General features: G+C 53.6%; 2 protein-coding genes and 1 non-coding gene across 7 annotated transcripts in view; 1 reads left to right on the forward strand and 2 right to left on the reverse strand.

Annotated features, from left to right (window-relative positions):
- The first annotated feature begins 76 nt into the window (after positions 1 to 76).
- Positions 77 to 8,096, forward strand: CSF3 (colony stimulating factor 3). The gene is made up of 5 exons (XM_046675687.1): positions 77 to 5,619; positions 5,769 to 5,923; positions 6,331 to 6,438; positions 6,580 to 6,726; positions 7,078 to 8,096. Exons 1-5 carry the CDS (start codon positions 5,607 to 5,609, stop codon positions 7,240 to 7,242), a joined length of 588 nt encoding a protein of 195 aa, XP_046531643.1. The 5' UTR covers positions 77 to 5,606; the 3' UTR covers positions 7,243 to 8,096.
- Positions 8,097 to 9,536: 1,440 nt separating this feature from the next.
- The window catches only part of MED24 (mediator complex subunit 24), a 30,944-nt gene continuing 22,506 nt past the window's right edge, over positions 9,537 to 17,974 (reverse strand). For all 5 annotated transcript variants that reach the window (XM_046675727.1, XM_046675725.1, XM_046675729.1 and 2 more), the window contains 13 exons: positions 17,541 to 17,683; positions 17,007 to 17,044; positions 16,479 to 16,561; positions 15,904 to 16,082; positions 15,686 to 15,785; positions 15,194 to 15,369; positions 13,008 to 13,272; positions 12,431 to 12,612; positions 12,160 to 12,250; positions 11,713 to 11,812; positions 10,726 to 10,806; positions 10,254 to 10,402; positions 9,537 to 10,093 (listed from right to left, as the gene is read on the reverse strand). In XM_046675727.1, the coding sequence (XP_046531683.1) occupies positions 9,977 to 10,093; positions 10,254 to 10,402; positions 10,726 to 10,806; positions 11,713 to 11,812; positions 12,160 to 12,250; positions 12,431 to 12,612; positions 13,008 to 13,272; positions 15,194 to 15,369; positions 15,686 to 15,785; positions 15,904 to 16,082; positions 16,479 to 16,561; positions 17,007 to 17,044; positions 17,541 to 17,683 (1,704 nt within the window). In that variant the 3' untranslated portion in view covers positions 9,537 to 9,976. The remainder of the gene's footprint in view (positions 10,094 to 10,253; positions 10,403 to 10,725; positions 10,807 to 11,712; positions 11,813 to 12,159; positions 12,251 to 12,430; positions 12,613 to 13,007; positions 13,273 to 15,193; positions 15,370 to 15,685; positions 15,786 to 15,903; positions 16,083 to 16,478; positions 16,562 to 17,006; positions 17,045 to 17,540; positions 17,684 to 17,974) is intronic.
- On the reverse strand, positions 16,641 to 16,744 carry LOC124248009 (small nucleolar RNA SNORD124). Its single transcript, XR_006890895.1, has one exon. It is a non-coding gene; the product is annotated as a small nucleolar RNA SNORD124 (small nucleolar RNA).

Genomic DNA, 17,974 nt, shown 5'->3' on the forward strand with positions numbered 1-17,974 from the left:
GACAGCGTCAGATTTTTTTTCCTGGTCTTAGAGTACTAGCCCCAGGTGCAATCTCAGGGCCTGATGTGGCTGCAGATGAGGAGGAAGCTAAGGGCAGGGGAAGAGACGCTGAGCTGGGAGCAGCGGGGCCTGAGTTTACTCCGTTTCATATCTAACCGGCTCTCAAACATTGGGCAAATCACTAAACCTCGGGCTCCTTTCCCACATCTGTCAAGTAAAGGATTAGGCTTAGTGACCTCTGGCTCTAAAATTAGGAATCTAGGGGGCCAGCCCCATGGCCGAGTGGTTAAGTTCACGCGCTCTACTTTGATGGCCCAGGGTTTCACCAGTTCCAATCCTGGGAGCAGACATGGCACCACTCATCAAACCTTGCTGAAGTGGCATCCCACATGCCCTAACTAGAAGGACCCACAACTAAAAATACACAACTATGTACTGGGGGGCTTTGGGAGAAAAAGGAAAAATAAAAAATCTTAAAATTAGGAGTCTAGATTTATAGAGGATCAAAGAAAAGGGAAGAGTCTGACCTTTAGGTGAGGTTCGCAGAGGAGAGAATATTCTGATGAGGCTGCAGCAGGTGGAGAGCAGGGTTTTGCCCAGTTGACCCTTATGGAATGGGGGATGGGCTCCTTCCCGAGAACAGAGTTGGGGTCAGGCAGGAAGGGGCTCCCTGAGGGTGGTGGGATGGTGGGAAAATGCACCTGCCCAGGTCTCAAGAGTCTCCCAGACACCAACAGTGATGCTCCCCATATTGGGTCATTGGAAGTATTCATGTGTTCTCCGGCTGGCACCTGGGATGTCGCCGTGCTCATACTCTTTATTGCTGCCGAACTCTGATCTGAACGATGCCTTGTGGGTTTCTGCCTCTCCTGTCCTGCAGTGCTCTGCTTTCCAGCTTGCTAATTTCTACACAGCCTCCAGGCTTCCTGCCACACAGTGATCTAAGCCCCTGGCTTTTGGACCTCGCTTGATAATCAAATGCTTCTCTTAGGAGGTAGTTGGTGTGAAGGCCTTATCTGCCCAACTAGTTTGTAAGTTCTTAAAGAGCGTGGGGCATTTGTGTCCTCCCGGGGCCATGCCAAGTGCCTGGCACACTGGGTTCAGTAAAGTGTTATTAGGGAAGGCATGCCATGTGTTCATACCAACTGCAGATTTTCATCCCCCAATATCCCTAATTTCCGTTAAACGCGTGTTTGAGACTGGCCTTGCTTTGGTTCCTGATCCCACCCCAGCCTTGGTCACAGTGATTTGGCATTGCCCACTTCCTTTAAGCTTCTGCCACCTCCCTATATAATGAAACTCTCAAAAAAGCTTGCTTTGTGAAATAGCACTTTTTTCCCCAAACTACCCCCTCCATCTTTGTAGATGTTTTTAGTCCAGCATCCAAGCTTTTCATTTATTTTAAGGATTCCAATCCTTTCCCCATTTTACAGGCGAATTCAGAAATCTAATAGGAGAGCTTTAATTCCCTTCCAGGAAGAATAGGGCAGGGATTAATGGTGAGCACCCTCTGCGTGCCCTTCCAGGATGCGAGGACAGGCTTAGATGGGACGTGAACCCTGGCCTGTGTGACACCAAATTCAGGTCACGCTTTGTCAGGCTGCACTGCCTTCTTCCAGCCTCAGTCTGTGGTTCTCTTACCTGGTTGGTTGGGTTTTGTCCCCACATGGCTTTCCTTCTGGCCCTTGGCCACTTCACCTGACCTCTAAAACTGACCTTTTTGAGTGTGTGATAAGGAGACTTGTATACTGAGGGCTGGTGCAGCTGCTTGAGGCTCTTTCTAACCTGCTTAACATGTCTCATAGGAATTAATACTATTCCCAGTGATGCCCAACCTCTCATGAGGTGGTAAATCTTAAAGTCAGCATCTGGCCCGAAGTGCCTCAGACCCTTTCTTGGTTGGTAATGGATTGGAGAGTGTATCACCCTGTTACAGAGAGTTGGGGTCATTTTTCATGATTCCCTGGTTCTCGCCCACCCTGAGTCTATGGACCATTTTTCTGTCTGCTCGGTGCCTGGAAATTTCCTGTAATTCACCCCTCTTGGCTTGGCTTTCTTTACCTGGAGAAGCTTAGTGTCATTTTTACGCTTGGGGAGTTCACTGTTCTCCACCTTCCAGATTTGTTTTTTAATTAGGAAACTACAAAGAATAACAAGTACCCATGTACTTTCCACTCAAGTTTAATAAATGTCAGCATTTTGTTATCATGTCAAGCTTTTTAATCCAAGAAAAAAAATTACAGATAAGTTGGAAGCCCATCTGGTTCCTTTCCCAGGCCCGTCCCGTTCCTCCCTAGGGGCGGCCACTCTGATGAAGTCAGTGGGTAGCCTTCCAGGTTACATTTTTATACTTTTGCTGCAAAATGTAGTATTGTTTTGAGTTTTTAAACCCTTGTAAATGCTGGGTCACATGAATGTCACTTGTGCCTTTCACTCAGTGTTGGTTTGGGGATCTAAGTTTGATACCGTACCCAGAGCTCTTCCCGGCACTGAGAAGACCACTGAATAAACCAGACTCCTTTCCTTGTGGAGTTTTCATTCCCGGGGGCATTGGAGGCATATGTGGTATGAATGGACCACAGTTTCTTTAGCCATTCCCCGACTGGTGGGCTTGGGTTCACTATAAGAAACAGTGTGGCAGGGGACATCTCTGTGTGTCTCTTGGTACTTCTGTACTGTGTACACAGTTTGCAAACTTCTAAAAGGGCCAATGGTACATTTTTTAGGCTTGTAAGCCATATGGTCTGCCACAACTACTCATTTCTGCCCTTCTTGAGAGCAGCTATAAACAGTATGTAAACAAATTTTTTATGAACACTGGGGGTTATTTCATATGATTTTTACATGTGAAATACTTTTGATTTTTTTCCAGCCAATTAAAAATTTAAAACCTATTCCTTAACTCAAGGTGTACATATCTTGGCCCACAGGCCAAGTCTGCAACAAGTGAGTTACTCTAGAGCCTTTATAAAGATGCTCCAGGCCCAGTACCAGATGAAAACAGGAAGCGTGAGGGGAAGTTGCTGACCAGTTCTGGCCATTGAGAAATACCTGGAAAAGCCCTTAGGAAGCTGGAAGGATGAATAACAGCTGGGGGGGGTCTCTGGAGCCAGGCCCTTTGCCAGAAGATCATTTAGGTCTAGCTCAGCCCGTGTGTGTCATGACTGGGAACGCTCTCTACTTGATCTTTACTCTCGCAAGGGTGGGGCTGAAGTCTGGATTGAGCCATTATCAAGAAGTACAGCTATCTGAACAGGAAGGCACTGTAATGGGAATGGAGGGGCTTGAGAGACCTGACTGCAAATCCTGCCTGGCTCCACCACTCACGGTTCTGGGATCTTGGGCAAAGCCCTTCACTTCTCTGAGACCGTCCCTTGTCTATAATGGGATTAATCCACACCCTACCACTTGGTTGATAGGATGAAATGACAAAAGTGTAATGGAAAGTGGCTGACATGTAAGAGGTGCCCAATAATTGCCCACATTCAGATTTTCTCCCTGTGGCGTGGATGCCAGAACACCTCCCAGAATAGGAGCTCACTTCCTCTGGAAGCAGCCTACTCCATCTTGAGCTGAACACTGGCTGGCTGTGGCTTCCTTTCCATGTGCTGCTTCTAGCCCTTGAGACCATGCAACAATCCCCTCCTCCTTTTCCCCAACAATTTGCTTTCTTGAAATCATGATCTTGAGTCCTTTCACCATTCTGGCCAACCTTGTTAGAATTAACGTATTTTCTGAACCAAACATCTGACAGACTTGGACTGTAGTTGAAGATAAAAGCTTGGATCTAGAGCTGGCCCGGTCACAGGTGAGGAAGGCGGAACATTGGTCAAGAGATCTGATGGTTAAGAGTTTAAGACTTTGGCACAGGGCAGACCTTGGTTCTGCTATGTGGGCCAGTTACTTAACCTCTCCGAGGTCAGGTTCACCTTCTGCAAAAGGGGAAATGCTTCTACTACCTTCCTCATAGGCTTATTGAAAGGAATGCATTCCATACTGTACAGAGAGTGCTCGGCACGATGTCTGGGGCAGGCTGGCTTCTCTGGAGGTTCCTTGGGGGAGGGTAAAGGTGCATGTTTGCGAATGTGAATCTTCTGCCCTCTTCAGTTCTGTTAAACCCACCCCTCTACTCCCGTGGAGCTGGGCACAGTGCTGGGCTCAGTCAGTGTGTGGTGGCCAATTGCTTAGCCTGAGGGTGGAGTAGGAGGTCAATGCCTCTGGGCAGGACAGGGGACCAGAGGCAAGATGTGGAACGGACCAGCAGGTGAAGTCCCTGTCAGCAGTGGCCACCAGAGGGCGCCCCTGCTTCAGAATGGCCTAGCCCATCCAGACACACCCACTCCTCCAAAGAGGTCTCTGTTCCTTGGCACGTTGTGGGGTAAATTGGGACAGAAAGTGACAGCTTTGTGCGGTCTGTCAGACTGCCCTGGGCAGGCCTCATGGCCTGTGGAAAACTCTCAGGCCCGAGGCAGAGGCCCGCGTATAACTCTGACTCTACTACCCATGACCTTGGGCCAGGCACTTCCTTCTTTGGCCCAGTTCACAGAGTTGGAACAGACTCCAAGGTCCCTTCCAGCACTAACTTTGCATGGTTCTAGGATTCAAGGCCAGGGCAGTTTCTTCTTCCTCACCCCTGGCCCTTCTCCACCTCAGGGCAGCACATAACACTCTGGCTGGCAGTGAACCTGGCCAGGAAGCCGCGTGTTCCACACCCCCAACTCCAAAGCGCTGGGACACTGTTGGGGGAAGGGGTAGTGCGGGAGGGGGAAGAAGGGAAAGGTCAGGTGAACCAAGAGCCTCGAAGGGTCTTGCTTCATTCGGGACAGACATCCGGTTTCCTCTGATCTCTGCCAGGATTCCGGGGGCTTAAAGTTAGGAATGAGTCATGGGGGGATTGGGGAGTTCCCAGCTAACCAGTTTGGAACAGGAACCTGGGATGGTGCCTATCAAAGCTTAGGGTGGGGACAGGAGGCATACCACAATGTCCCTATCTCAGGCCCCTGGCCCTGCAGGAGGGGACTCAGGAAACCAGCCTCCTGGGAGTTTGAGGGGTAGGAATGGGGGCAACTATCTCCTTCCCTCTCAGAACTGGGGGACGCCTAGGGAGCAGGTGGCGTGAGGATCCCAAGAGAGAGTGCTAAAGGGGGCTGCCCCAGCAGCTCTGCCAGGGGAGGGTGGGGGCCGCCTGGGGATCTGCCTCTTCCCCGGTCAGTCTGACCAGCCTCCAGCCTCCATGGCTTGTATCAGAGGCTCAGCTCGAGTTCAGCAGTTCTGTTCAAACACCCTGGGGCAATTCAGGCCTGGGTGGGGCTGAGGGAAGGAAGGGAGTTTGAGGGGGACAAGACGTCAAAGAAAAATCAGAGATTCCATAATTTCACAAAACTTTCGCAAACAGCTTTTTGTTTCAACCCCCTGCGTTGTCCTGGACACCAAATTTGCATAAATCCTGGGAAGTTATTACTAAGTCTTAGTCGCAGCACCAGGTAATTTCCTCCCAGGCCTCCATGGGCTTATGTATAAAGGCCTCTGGAGCTGTTCCCTGACAGAGCCTGACAGAGCCTGCAGATCCACCCAGACCCTCTGCTGAGCCTGCTGCCCAGAACCCCATGGAGCTGATGGGTGAGTGTCCTGGCCCAGGATGGGAGAGCTGCCTGCCCTGGGCATGGGAGGGAGGCTGGAGTGGCACAGGGGCTCGTGGTCCTTGGCCCCCAGAAAGGAACCCAGGTGAAAGCAGACGGCATGTCTCCTGAGCCTCCGTCTGCTCTCAGTCCTGCAGCTGCTGCTCTGGCACAGTGCACTCTGGATGGTGCAAGAAGCCACCCCCCTAGGCTCTGCCAGCTCCCTGCCCCAGAGCTTCCTGCTCAAGTGCTTAGAGCAAGTGAGGAAGATCCAGGCCGATGGTGCAGCGCTGCAGGAGAGGCTGGTGAGTGAGAGGCTGGCGGGCAGAGACAGGGAGGGGACATAGATGCTGTGGGAGGGGGTGTGGAGGAAAGACCCAGAAGAGAGAACTGAAAGGAGAGAGGAAGAGGGTAAGAGCTGAGGGAGAGGAAGGGAACCATGCAGAGAACATCATCAGGAAGAGACTGGGAGAAGAGAGACACAGGAGGAAATGGAAGAAAATTAGGAGAGGTAGAGCCATGGGAGGCTGGGAAGGGACTAGGGAAAGAGAACCTCTTAGGGATGGTGCTGGGAGGGCTGACTGGAGTGGTGGTGGAGAGCGGAATGGGGCTGAGGCCTGGCGGGACACAGAGGGAGGGGAAGACTTGGAGAGATGGAGGGAGCAGCCTGGCCCTATCAGGTCCCCTCACTCAGCACCCTTTCTATCCGCAGTGTGCCACCCACAAGCTGTGCCACCCTCAGGAGCTCATGCTGCTGGGACACTCTCTGGGCATCCCCCAGCCTCTCCTGAGCAGCTGCTCCAGCCAGGCCCTGCAGCTGGTGAGCGTCTGGAGGGGAGGAGGGCGATGGGAAGGGGGAAAGATGATCTGGAAGGTTCCCCAGATCTCCAGGCTCCAAGCTGGGGCCCTGAGAGGAGCATCCCAGGCAGCACCCCATGACTCTCCTACTCTGTCCCCCCAGACGGGCTGCCTGAGCCAACTCCACAGTGGCCTCCTCCTCTACCAGGGTCTCCTGCAGGCCCTGGCAGGGATCTCCCCCGAATTAGCCCCCACCTTGGACATGCTGCAGCTGGACGTCACCGACTTTGCCACCAACATCTGGCAGCAGGTGAGCCTCGTTGGGAGGAGCAAGTGTTAGGGGCCTAGACTGAGCTGGTCCCCAGAGGTCATGCTGCAGGCCTGGGGATCCTAGAAGTTCTTTAGGGCTGGGGTGGGCACATTCTCAGGGGCTCTATGTAGGGAGCTACCACCCCATCCCAGGATCCTCTTGCTGCTGGCTCTCCCTCACACCCCCAAGCTGAGGCCCCAGGTCACCGGACCTTGAACAGACCTGAGTTCAAGTCCTGGCTCCACCATTAGCCGTGTGATCTCCCACAGCGCCTCAGCCCTCTGCATTTCCTCCTTTGTAGTAACACTCACTCAGCAGGGCCTGATTGCTGATCTCATCTTTCCCCCACAGATGGAAGACCTAGGGGTGGCCCCTGTGGTGCAGCCCACCCATGGCCCCATGCCGACCTTCGCCTCGGCCTTCCAGCGCCGGGCAGGAGGGGTGCTGGTTGCCTCCAACCTGCAGCGCTTCCTGGAGCTGGCGTACCGCGGTCTGCGCTACCTGGCCGAGCCCTGAGCAAAACCCTCCCCATCCGCTGTATTTATCTCTATTTAATATTTATGCTTATTTAAACTTACTATTTAAAAACAGGGAAGAGTGGAAAGAAGCCCCAGAGCCCTGGGTGCTTCCCTCCACTTTCAAGTTTCATTCTCCTGCCTGTAGCAGGGAGAAAAAGCTCCTGTCTTCCTGTCCCCCGGACTGGGAGGTAGATAGGTAAATACCAAGTATTAATTCCTGTGACTGCTCCCTGGCCCGGCTCTGTGGTGGGCACTGGGAAGAGCCTCAGTGGACCCCCTACCCTGAGGGTACCCACCTTGGGGCCCTTGGAAGCATCGGGAAGTCTCCCACGTGGGAGACAAGACAGGCCTGTTTAATATTTAAACAGCAGTGTTTCCCAACTGGGTCCTCGTATCCCTCGCTCTGGCCTCAACTCGGCTTGCGCATGCCAGGCTGGCCAGGCCTTGCTTCCCCTCACGTCCCCTTCCCCATGGACACTTAGCCCAGCAGAGGCAGCCAGAGCTGGAGTCTTGACCACCCTGGGGTCCCACAAATTTGCTGGGGAATTTAAGATTTTGGGGGCATGTTTGACTCCCAGCAGGGAAGCCCAGGCATCACTGATTCTCTCTTTTTTCTGGATGCCCTACAGAGACACTGGCAAGCTTGTGATACCTGCCCCACCCCACCAGGGTCAGAATTCTGACTCCTTTTAGGGCTGGGCAGATGGTCATCTGTCTGCCTTGCTGGACAGGGATTGGGAATGTGGGAGGGAAAAGACGAGGGGGAATTATGTGACATGTGACGGGGTGTGTGAGAGGGAAGCTCAACTGTTCACTCTCTACTTCTGCCCCCACTTTCTCATTGTAGCCAAACTTCACGATAATAAAGTATTTGTCTCCAGTAAATGTCCTCCCTCCTTCTTGAGTCCAGCTGGTGCCTGGCCAGGGGTTAGAGGGCGGGGAGTTGAATGGTGGGTGAGGCCAGAGGGAGGGAAAGAGGAGGGGCAGGGAGAAAGGGGGCAGTCCTCCAGCCCATCAACATTCATTCCTTTAGCATGCATTTATCTTGCACCTACTGTGTGCAGACACTGGGCTAAGTGCTAGGGGCACAGCAGCGAACAAGGCAGGCACAGTCCCTGTCCTCATCCTGGAGCCACCTCCTGGTGGGGAGACAGAAGGCAGAAAGGTCACCCGTACCAGGACAGGAGAGAGCGTGGGGGTCAGGTGGAGGGCCTTAACAGGCCAGGTGCAGACAGATACTGGCCTGAAGCAAGGGAGTATTTAATATTTGCACAGAGCTTGTCAGTTTACCGTCTTCCCTCAGCCTTAGCCCATCCATCCCCATAGTTGCCCACAAACACAGAATTATGAAGTGCCCTTTACAGATCAAGAAGCTGAGTTCAATGTGACAACTTGGGTCAGAACTCAAATTCCAGCTTCTGCACTTCTCTCCCTCATCAAGCTCTGCCTGATCCGACAGGGAGCAATCTCACGCCGACCTGCCTCTTCCTGCCTGTCTCAGCCTCATGGGCTGAAGTGGTCTGAGCTCACACCAGAGAGGGGTGAACTGTGGAGACTGGAGGCTCGTGGAATGCCCGTGTGTGCCCTCAGCTGAAGAAGCGCGGGCAGTTGCAGTGCCTCCACCAGACCCAGGAAGTTCAGGCAGCCAACCAGCCCCAGACCCTCTCCCAAGGCTTCCCCATCCTCGGTTCCTCAGTCACCTCTCACTTCCCTTCCCCATCTGGCTTCTTAGAAAGCAGGATCTGGCTGAGCAAGACTAAAATTCCAGCTGCATGACTCAGGGCATCCCTCTCTGGTCGGTCCTGAAGACACTGGCCTGGAGATGTGTGGCGCAGGCAAGGAAGGGTTAAAGAGAGTTCCTGCCCCTCACCCCCAGTCCTCTTCTGGAGAGGACAGATTAAACTCTGGGCTAGTCAGACTCAGTGGGGCTGGGCCGGGTTGGGGAACGTCAGATCAGGACACCCTAACCCAAGCACCAGTGGGGCCTTTAGCCAAAAACTCTCCCTTTTCAGAGTAAGTCTGACTCTGAGAGGGTGGGGGCAGGTGGCAGGTGGACAGGTATTGACTTGTTATCACCCCACATGGGCCTGAGGAAGAGAAGTTGCTCTCATCGCCCTGCCCTGGCCCTGCTCCGACTGAGTGGACAAACAGGACCCTGAGCCCAGCCCTGCTCTGCACACCTCTCCCTCCCTCCTCACCCACAGGACTGAGCCTCTCCCTGGGCCACAGCGCAAGGGGTTCCAAGGAGAAGACATTGTTCCCCACCCCAGTCAGACACAGGCACTGACAGCATTTAGTCACAAAGGGATCCACAAGGATCTTTATTTACAAATGAGCTGAGGTGAACTTCCCTCATGTATTACCAAAAAAATTACACACACACACATACACACACATTCTGCACCTATAAAGTTCCTCAGAGGTAAATCTACTCTTGGAAGGGGGTCAGAACACATGAGAGGGGGGTGTGGTGCGACCGCCCTGAGCTAAGGAACCAGGCTGCTCACACACTTCAGGCACTGGCAGCGGGGAGAGGAAATTATGAAAGAAAGAAACTGGGAGACGTCTTAGAGGTCAGAAGTCAGGAATAGGGGAAAGATCTGGAAACCGACAAAGGGCTCTTACATCATGTGGATATGAGCAATGATGTCTCATCTTTTCTCACTGTTCCGTTCTGAGGCACTTGCGGCTGGGACCCTCCCCAGCCAGCTCTTGCGGCCACTTCAAGCCCCTTAGAGGGCAGCAATGGCTTTGGCAGCCACCTGGCGGCCCAGGGGCAGGCTGAGGTCTGTGATGGCCAGAACTACCTTGGGGCTGGACATGGCTGACACCTTCACCAGTTCCGAGACCTGCCACAGACAGAGAGACAAACAGCTGCTCACCGGGGCAACCTCGTGGCAAGTGCGAAGTCCCGGGAGGAAGGAGGCCCCCTCCCTACTCTGAGGGCTGGCCGCTGACCCCCGCTGGTCTAGAAGGTGGGCCAGCCCCGGCCCGGAGGGGAGTACTCACGGTGGTGAAGGGCATGAACTGCAGGATGCTGCCCCGGCTGCCCTGCTCCAGGCAGTCCACACACTCCTCCATGAACCACTGCACAAACTGAGTGTGCGGGCCAGCAGTCCGCGACCCCAGGATGGAGGAAATGAGCAGGAACAGATTGGCTGTGTGGAATGCAGGGAGAAGGAGAAAGGTTTGAGAAGAGGTTAGACTCTGGGAGAAGGTGGAACTGAAGAGTGAATAGAAAGAAGTGCTAAGAGTGTCCCTCAAAGGAGATATCAAGAAGAGGAAGTGTCAAAGGAAAGTCAGGGCCGAGTCAGAAGAGGGGCTAAATGGAGCCTGGGAGAGACGGGAGAGGTAGCAACTAGGGAAGATGGAGGAAAGAGGTGGGGAAATGTGGCAGAGGGGGTGAAGGGGCACCAGGGGGACCCGCTTCCAGCTGACGAGCTCTGTGCCTCGGGTTCAGGAGTGGGGTGGGAGGACTCACCCAGGACTCGGTTCAGCGGGTCTCTCATGTTAACTGTGTGGAGTTGGGAGGCCGACAGGGAGCTGCTCATGGACCGGTCAGCTGGGGGCCAAGCAGAGGGAGCACTGAGGAAATGGCCTTTCCCAGGGGAAGCCCTCCCGGGTCAGGTGTGGAGGGCCCACTCAGAAAAGGTCCTTGGATCCAGAGTCACAGAGGGCTCTTGTATACAGAGATCCCCATGAGGAGAACTAACATTTGGTGAGCATTGCCAGGCGGCAGCTGTCAATCTGGGGCTGTATGTGGATTAAGCCACTTAATCTTCACATCTCCATTTTACAGAGGAAGAAACTGAGACTCGGACTTGCTAAGTAACTAGCCAAAGGTCACAGGGTTTGTATGTGGCTGACCCAGCCTCTTTCCTCCGCCCAAGTGCACAGTTGGTCCCCTAGTCCCTAAAAGGCCTCAGAGACACTTCCAGGCTCAGGAGAAATCTCTGGAAACAGGAAAATTAACATGCCACAGAAGGAACCCTTGTCAGGCAGAGGTAATGACATAAAGGAAAGTCAGTGGGAGAGGGGCACGCGCCAGGCAGAAAGAGTGGGGAACAGCCCCAAGTCCCAGCCCAGGCTGCTCCAGGCCTCAGGGCCTGTTTCAGGGGAACGAAGGTCAGAGGCGATGAGTCAATGGCAGGGACTGTGCCTGAGGCAGTGGACTAACTTGGGTAGCTCCTCAATCCCTCAACCTTGTGGAAGGAAGGGTCGGGGAGACGACGGCGTGCCCAGGCTGGGCTGGGATCTGGGCAGCAGAGCTGCAACCCTCAGGGAGAGCTCCACAGCAACCTTTGCTGTCTCCAGGGGTTAGAAACAGAGCAGCCAGAGAGGACAGAGTGGGACAAACTCCTGCCACATCCTGTCTGATCAGCTAGCAAGGATGCCTGCGGCTGTGGACTTGCTTAGGTAAGAGTTCCCAGGAAGGAAGCAGCTGCCAAGCCCCCATTCATGTGCTCACTGGGACTCGAAAGGATGTTGGCATCCTCTTCATTGGAGCTCAGCAGTCGCATCAGCTTCGAGGGCTGCATGTCGTCCAAGGGGAAGAGGCTGATATAATCCTGGAGGGCGGGAGAGTCACTATTACCCAGCCCTGGATCCCAACATTGCCCATTATTGGGGAAGAGGGCTGGAGCTCTGATCAGTGTGGGGAAGAGTCACTCTCCACAGGCCTCAGGCAGCATCTCCAGCGGGGTCACCTGCCCTGTGTCTCCGTCCCTCTCCTCACCCCTCCCACAATCCTAGTGAGACCCTCTCACAGTCACTCCTGCAGATGCTCGAACAACCAAACCCTGACACAGGCAGGGACCGTGCCTGATGGCCTTGGCCTGGGAAGGCGCCTCTTACCAGAAAAGGCTCAGTAAATGTCTGCTGAACAAACACATGAACAAGCGGAGGGGTCTACTACCTCGATGTCCTCACGGTGTCTCTTCTTTTGGCGGGAGGAAGCTTGTCCCTTGTGGGAGGAGTAGGAACTCAGGGCACACCAGACAGCTAGCCTGGCAAAGGGTTCCAGGAAAAGAGGGTATAATTAGAGGGGCCCCACAGGGGGTTTCTGTGCCCATGGTGATCAGGCCCCATCTGACAGGGCATTCCCACAGCCCAGCTTCCCGGGGTGACCCCAGGCGAGGGGCGCCGACTGTGGCTGGGAGAACTTGAAGCTCCGCAGAGAATCCTACTTGGCAAGAGCAGTGCCAGGGGGGTCCATGAGGCTGTGCCACTTGGAAGAGTCGGTGAGCAGGCCAGGCAGGATGTGGCCCAGCAGGACCAGGGTCACTTGCTGCATGTCCAGACAGAAGATGGAGTAGAGCAGCTCCACCGCCCTCAGCGTGTGCTCCTTCCGCGTCTCCTTCAACAGTTCCTGGACGGGCAGGGGAGGGGGCATTCAGGAGCTGAGGGCCCTAAACGTGGGGCTCTGACATCCCTGCCACTCCAGCCTGGCTGTCCGGGAGGGCGCACAAGGGGAGCCCCATCCTTCCCTCCACATCAGAGCCTCTCGCCACAGCTACCTGAGGAGGCAGCTTCCTTAAGAGGCCAGGAGCTCCTGAGGTGAGGACCAGCCTCTGTATGCCAGGGAATCTTCTCACAGCCTTTAAGAGGCCTCTCCAAGAAGCCCAGCTGACCAGGCTAGATGTTGGGAAGTCAGAGGACAGGACCAAGTTTGGTCCTGTCAGGTATTTTCTCAGATGTCTCCTAGAGGCTGATGCCTACTCCCCTAGCCTATGTCTCTGGCCCACACCTACCCACTGCAAGTACCTTAATCAGGTTGTTGCAGAACCAGTAGACACCTCCCATGTGCAGCAGGGTGTCAAAGATGTGGATGGAGCGGCTGTCCACCCACCCCTTCTCCAGCACCTTCGCAAATATGTCCGTCAGCACCTCCTTGATGGGTCGCTTGGGGGGCAGCAGGTTCCAGTAGGGCATGGTGTCCACACCCGTGGATGGGAACTTGATCTGTGTGGCTGTCTGCTGCAGCACGTCAGCACACATATGCTCCAGGATCGAGCTCATGATCACCACCCTGGGGGATGGGGAGAGGAACCTGAGGCGCAGGCAACACCGGCTTCAAGAGCCAGGGTAGGGAGGGGAGGAAACACCAGCCCAGACTTTTCTCAGGACTTGGGTTACAGAAATATTCCTGAGAAATTAACCCTACTCTGTACTGAGGGAGGAGACGAAAGGAAGCTGCAAACCTCTAGCAGGCCTGACCCTACCAGTCCTGTTCCTGGCAGGACTCTCACCTGCTGGGCACAAAGCCTATTAAGTGGCGTTGAGGGGTGCTCTCCTCCCCCAGGTTATTCCAGCACTATATTCCTATTTTCTCTCTCACTCTCTCTCTCCAACTTCCCCATCCCCCAGGCCAGGTCTGGTCCCTGCCAATCCTCTAGCATAAATAAATACAATCACTTCCCTCTAGGTTGAGTGCTTGGGGGGGTCCCCACCCGCCCTTGGCCTCCTCCCAAAATAAACTGTTACTTCCAGGACAGGGGCCCAAGGGCTGCCCCATAGGACTCTTCCCGGCCCTTGGTAGCCGGGCAAACATAAGTGCATATCCAGGAAGTCTTCAACCGTGACTACGGACCTGGGTCTCAGTGCTAATCATTCTGGAACGCTGGGTGGCTCTTGGAAAGTTGCTATGACTTTAGGGGCACTTTTCCCACCTGCATGACGAGTCACAGATTTCTCACTCTTCCTCACCCAGACAGGGGTCAGCGTACTTAGAATGGATTACATCAGAGCAAACACTCCATTACTCGTCGGGGGAGGATGACGAGAGAAGAAAGGAGTAAAGAAGTAGGCAAGGGAAAAACAGGAGAGGTGAGTTTGCAGACACACCCCCTCCCCAAGGTCAGCTCCATGTGTCCACTTCTCCCTTATAAGATGCCCTGAGGGCTCCCTCGGGAGTCGTCACTCATAACTCATTGGTTGGTACCTGCCTGTGTTCACACATGTTCACATTCAGCGTTATTCGCACCCAACAGCCAAGAGGCGGAAGAAACCCAAGTGTCCATTGGCTCATGAACGGATAAGCAAAACGGGGTGTATACACACACAGTGGAGTATTATTTGGCATTAAAAAGGAAGGAAATTCTGACACTTGCTATAACGTGGATGAACCCTGGGCACATTATGCTAAGTGAAATATGCCAGTCACAAAAAGACAATTACTGTATGGTTCCACTTACATGGGGTATCTTAGGTAGTCAAATTCATAGAAACAGAAAGTAGAATGGTGGTTACCAGAGCTGGGGGGAGGGGAAAAGGCTTAAGGGATACAGTTTCAGGTCTACAAGATGAAAAGATTCTGGAGATCTGCTTCACAACAACATGAATATACTTAACACTACTGAACTGTATATTTAAAAATGGCCAAGATGGCAAATTTTATGTTACGTATTTTTTACCACAATTAAAAAACAGAAAAAGCTTATTGGATGGGTGAACGAACCAACACCTCTGAACCCAACATAGCCGAAGTCACCAGGGTGGCCCTCCAAGCCCCTGAAAAGCCAGGGCAGGAAAATACAGCCAGGTTCAGGGGTGAGGGGGGGAGGTAGGCCCAAGGCCTGTAAAATCTACAGATGGGCTCCCAGTTCCTAGAACAGCACTACAGCCAAGGTAATCATTTTGTTCTCCTGGTAAGCTAGTTCTCCAGAACTCGAGCTCTTTGCAGGCAGGAATCATAGCTGTTTGGGATCTGTATTTCTGCAGAAACCAGCAGGTGCCGGATTATAAACACTCCGGGCACAGAGACACACACGAAGTATTGCTGAGTCAGTAAGTGAATATGTGAACAAGAACATGAGTGAGCAAGGAAATGAGTGAGCGGGTGAGCAGTGTGTTTGGGAAGGCAAAAGAAGAAGGGGATATTGGTCACTGGAGGTGTTAACTTCTCACAACAGACCTGCAATGTTCCAGAAGGGAGGGGACCGGTTACTGACCTCTCATTGTAGAACTGCAGGGTGTTCTCGCTATACAGCGGCCCTGCCAGCTGGCGGATCATCTGCAGCGACTTCTCGCGCTCATCCAGCCCCAGCATCCGCACATGGGCGACAAGCCAAGCCACAGCACATACTGCAAGGCTGCAGACCTTGCCCTTGATGTTATCTGTAATTTTCTGGGGGAGGGGAAAAGGGTGACTGGGGCCACTATCTCCCCATCCCTGGCCATCACTTTCCCCGGCCTCTGTGGGCAGCTAAGTGCAGCAAGTGAGTCCTGGGCCACATTCCACACCTCTTTTCTCCACAAGTTTGATTTTCTTAAAGTTACCTGGCTGGGAGGGAGTGTCTAAGACTACAATTACAAGGAAGATTAATATCCAAACATGAGCTCCTGAATTAAGGGTCTTCTTGTTCTTACAAAATAGAAGAAGCTATCAAAGATGGGCTCTGTGTCTCAGGGAAGAGAGAAGGCTGCTGGAAAGGTGGGGCTACCTGGATGGACTCGAAGGCCAGTACCCCATTCTCCCAGGCATTGAGGATTTCCAAGATGGCCGCTGAAATGCTGAGACAGGCTTCGTGCCACTTCATCTGCCTAAAAGGGGGTGATGGTGGGAGAAGAATCACCACAGGGCAGCATGGGAGGGTATAAGGGAGAGGGTCCGGGTCCTGCCCCCACCGCCACCCTTGCAGTGGGCACCCAGGCCACTGACACCAGCTTCATCTCCGAGGAGTTGTTGAGTAGGGCCACCAGGGACTCCACTTTGGTGGAATCGGGCCGGAAGCAGGGGTGGTCAGGATTCAGGATTTTGCCCTCCTCAGGCATGCAGGTCTGCATCCAGGTCTCAAAGAAGGGCACCTCTGCTCCAGCGCTTGACTCGGACAGAATCACCTGGGAAAGGAAAGGAGAGTCACCAGCCGAGTGAGGAGGGTGCTGCACCCTATACTTCAGTTTCCTCCCCACTGCTTCTCCCTTCTAGGCCTGAGGAATTGGAATTGGAAACAAACTGGTCTAAGGGAGAAAGATGGGGGCTATGCTGCCACCTAGTGGCAGGTGTGAATACGGCACTGAAGAATTCCAGATGCCACCAAGGGAATATCTATTGACTTTTTCCCAGTGGGTGGGTGGGTGCCTAATTTCTGCAGCCAGCAGAACTAACTGGCTTGGGAGACTGACAGGGGCCAGGGGATAGGGTGAGGTGAGGCGGGGGAGAGTTACTGGTTGTTTCCTTCCCCTCTGTCCCAGGCAATTGATGCCCCCGATCCTGAGTGCTCTCCTCTCACTCACCTCTGAGCCATAGGTCTGGGCCACGTGGCACAGCATGAGGAAGGAGATGTCAAAGAGCAAGGCTCGAACTGAGGCTGCTTTGGCTGTGAAGGATAAGAAGGCTGATCCCGCAGCCTAGGGCAGGGGCCTAAAGCCCTTGCCTGGGCCGGGAGGGGATCAGGATTTGCCTCAAGGAAGGTCAGGGACCAAGCGGCTCCTTCAAAGCTCTGAGGCTCAGAATCCTTTTCTTGAGTCTCAACTGGGACATCATCCCTTCCTTGGGATCAAAGACTCCCGACACCTTCCTTCCCCCTAATACCCAACCAAATCGTTAAAAGGGAGAGCAAGAGACAAAGAGGTGGTTTTGGAAGAATCCTCTTCCCAGCATTAGCCTCTTTGAAGGCTCCCCCAAAGCTTCAGTGAGTCATCGCTCACAGGAGAAAACAGCCCCCCAGATGAGCAAAGGCATCCTCTTCCCTCCCCTGTTCTCTCCCTCCACACCCCTCATTCAGTGCCAGCCGGGTCTGGGGACACGCAGAGTTCACTTACTGCTTTCTCCACTGCCGTGCGTCGTGAATTCATTCAAACTGTGGAAGGAACGGAGACAGGCTGCATCAATCAGGGCAAGGGCTGAGCAACAGTTGGGGTCAGGGGGCTATCCCTGCTCCGGGAGGCACTTGCTAGAATCTGGATTAGGGGTTAAACTTAAAACGAACATCTGTGCTACAGAAAAAAGAACTCTTTCTATTTTTAAAAGATTTCCAAGGCGTAGAGAACAGCTTACTGAATGGATCAATGTTTTATATACCAAATTCCAGGTCGACCAAAAAAGTCAACAGAATCCGAGAGCTCCTTATTAGTAACACGGAATCCCTCCACACCTACTGTTCAACGCCTTGTCACTTCGTCAAACTCCTCCACCTCACCCTCAGCTGAAGAGAAAACAGCACTTCACATCCAAAGAACCGGCCCTCCCCACAAGGCCTCCAGCGGGGGAGACCCAGACCCCAGGGCCACGCCCCTTCTGCTACCTCCTCCTCACAGATGCCCCCTGGACCCTGGTCAGGGCTCTGTCTTCCTTACTTGATGAACTTCCGGGCGAAGGACTTAAGCTTCCCAGTGGCGGCAGCAGCAGCCAGCAACAAGTCCAGACTCTTCCCGGACAGCATGTGGCCCAGGACCCCCAGCAGCCCCTCTGGAGACTTGGAGTGGTCTGCATCCATCGTCTGGGGACACGACAGGAAATCATGTCCTGAAGAACACTAAAGACCCCCCAAGATACAGCCTAGCCACCATTTCTCTGTCTGCATGTCTCCGTTAAATGGGATACCACGACCTGCAATTTAATCTACATCTTTCAGACTCCAATCTGGGAAAGCACCCCTAAACTCTGCCCTTGCTCTCCATTCCAACCCTCTCAACTAAACTGGGAGGGTGCGCGAGGTCACTGCTGTGAGATGCTCTGCTGTTTCCCCAAGACAACGACATACGTGAAAGCATCTGCCACAAAGCCTGGC

The sequence above is a fragment of the Equus quagga genome, chromosome 11, assembly GCF_021613505.1.
Source record: "Equus quagga isolate Etosha38 chromosome 11, UCLA_HA_Equagga_1.0, whole genome shotgun sequence".
NCBI classification, from domain to species: domain Eukaryota; kingdom Metazoa; phylum Chordata; class Mammalia; order Perissodactyla; family Equidae; genus Equus; species Equus quagga.

Coding starts and splice junctions, on each gene's coding strand:
- CSF3 (XM_046675687.1), top strand. Junction 5,924..6,330: donor CAGCGCTGCAGGAGAGGCTG/GTGAGTGAGAGG, acceptor TTCTATCCGCAG/TGTGCCACCCACAAGCTGTG. Junction 6,727..7,077: donor CCACCAACATCTGGCAGCAG/GTGAGCCTCGTT, acceptor TTTCCCCCACAG/ATGGAAGACCTAGGGGTGGC.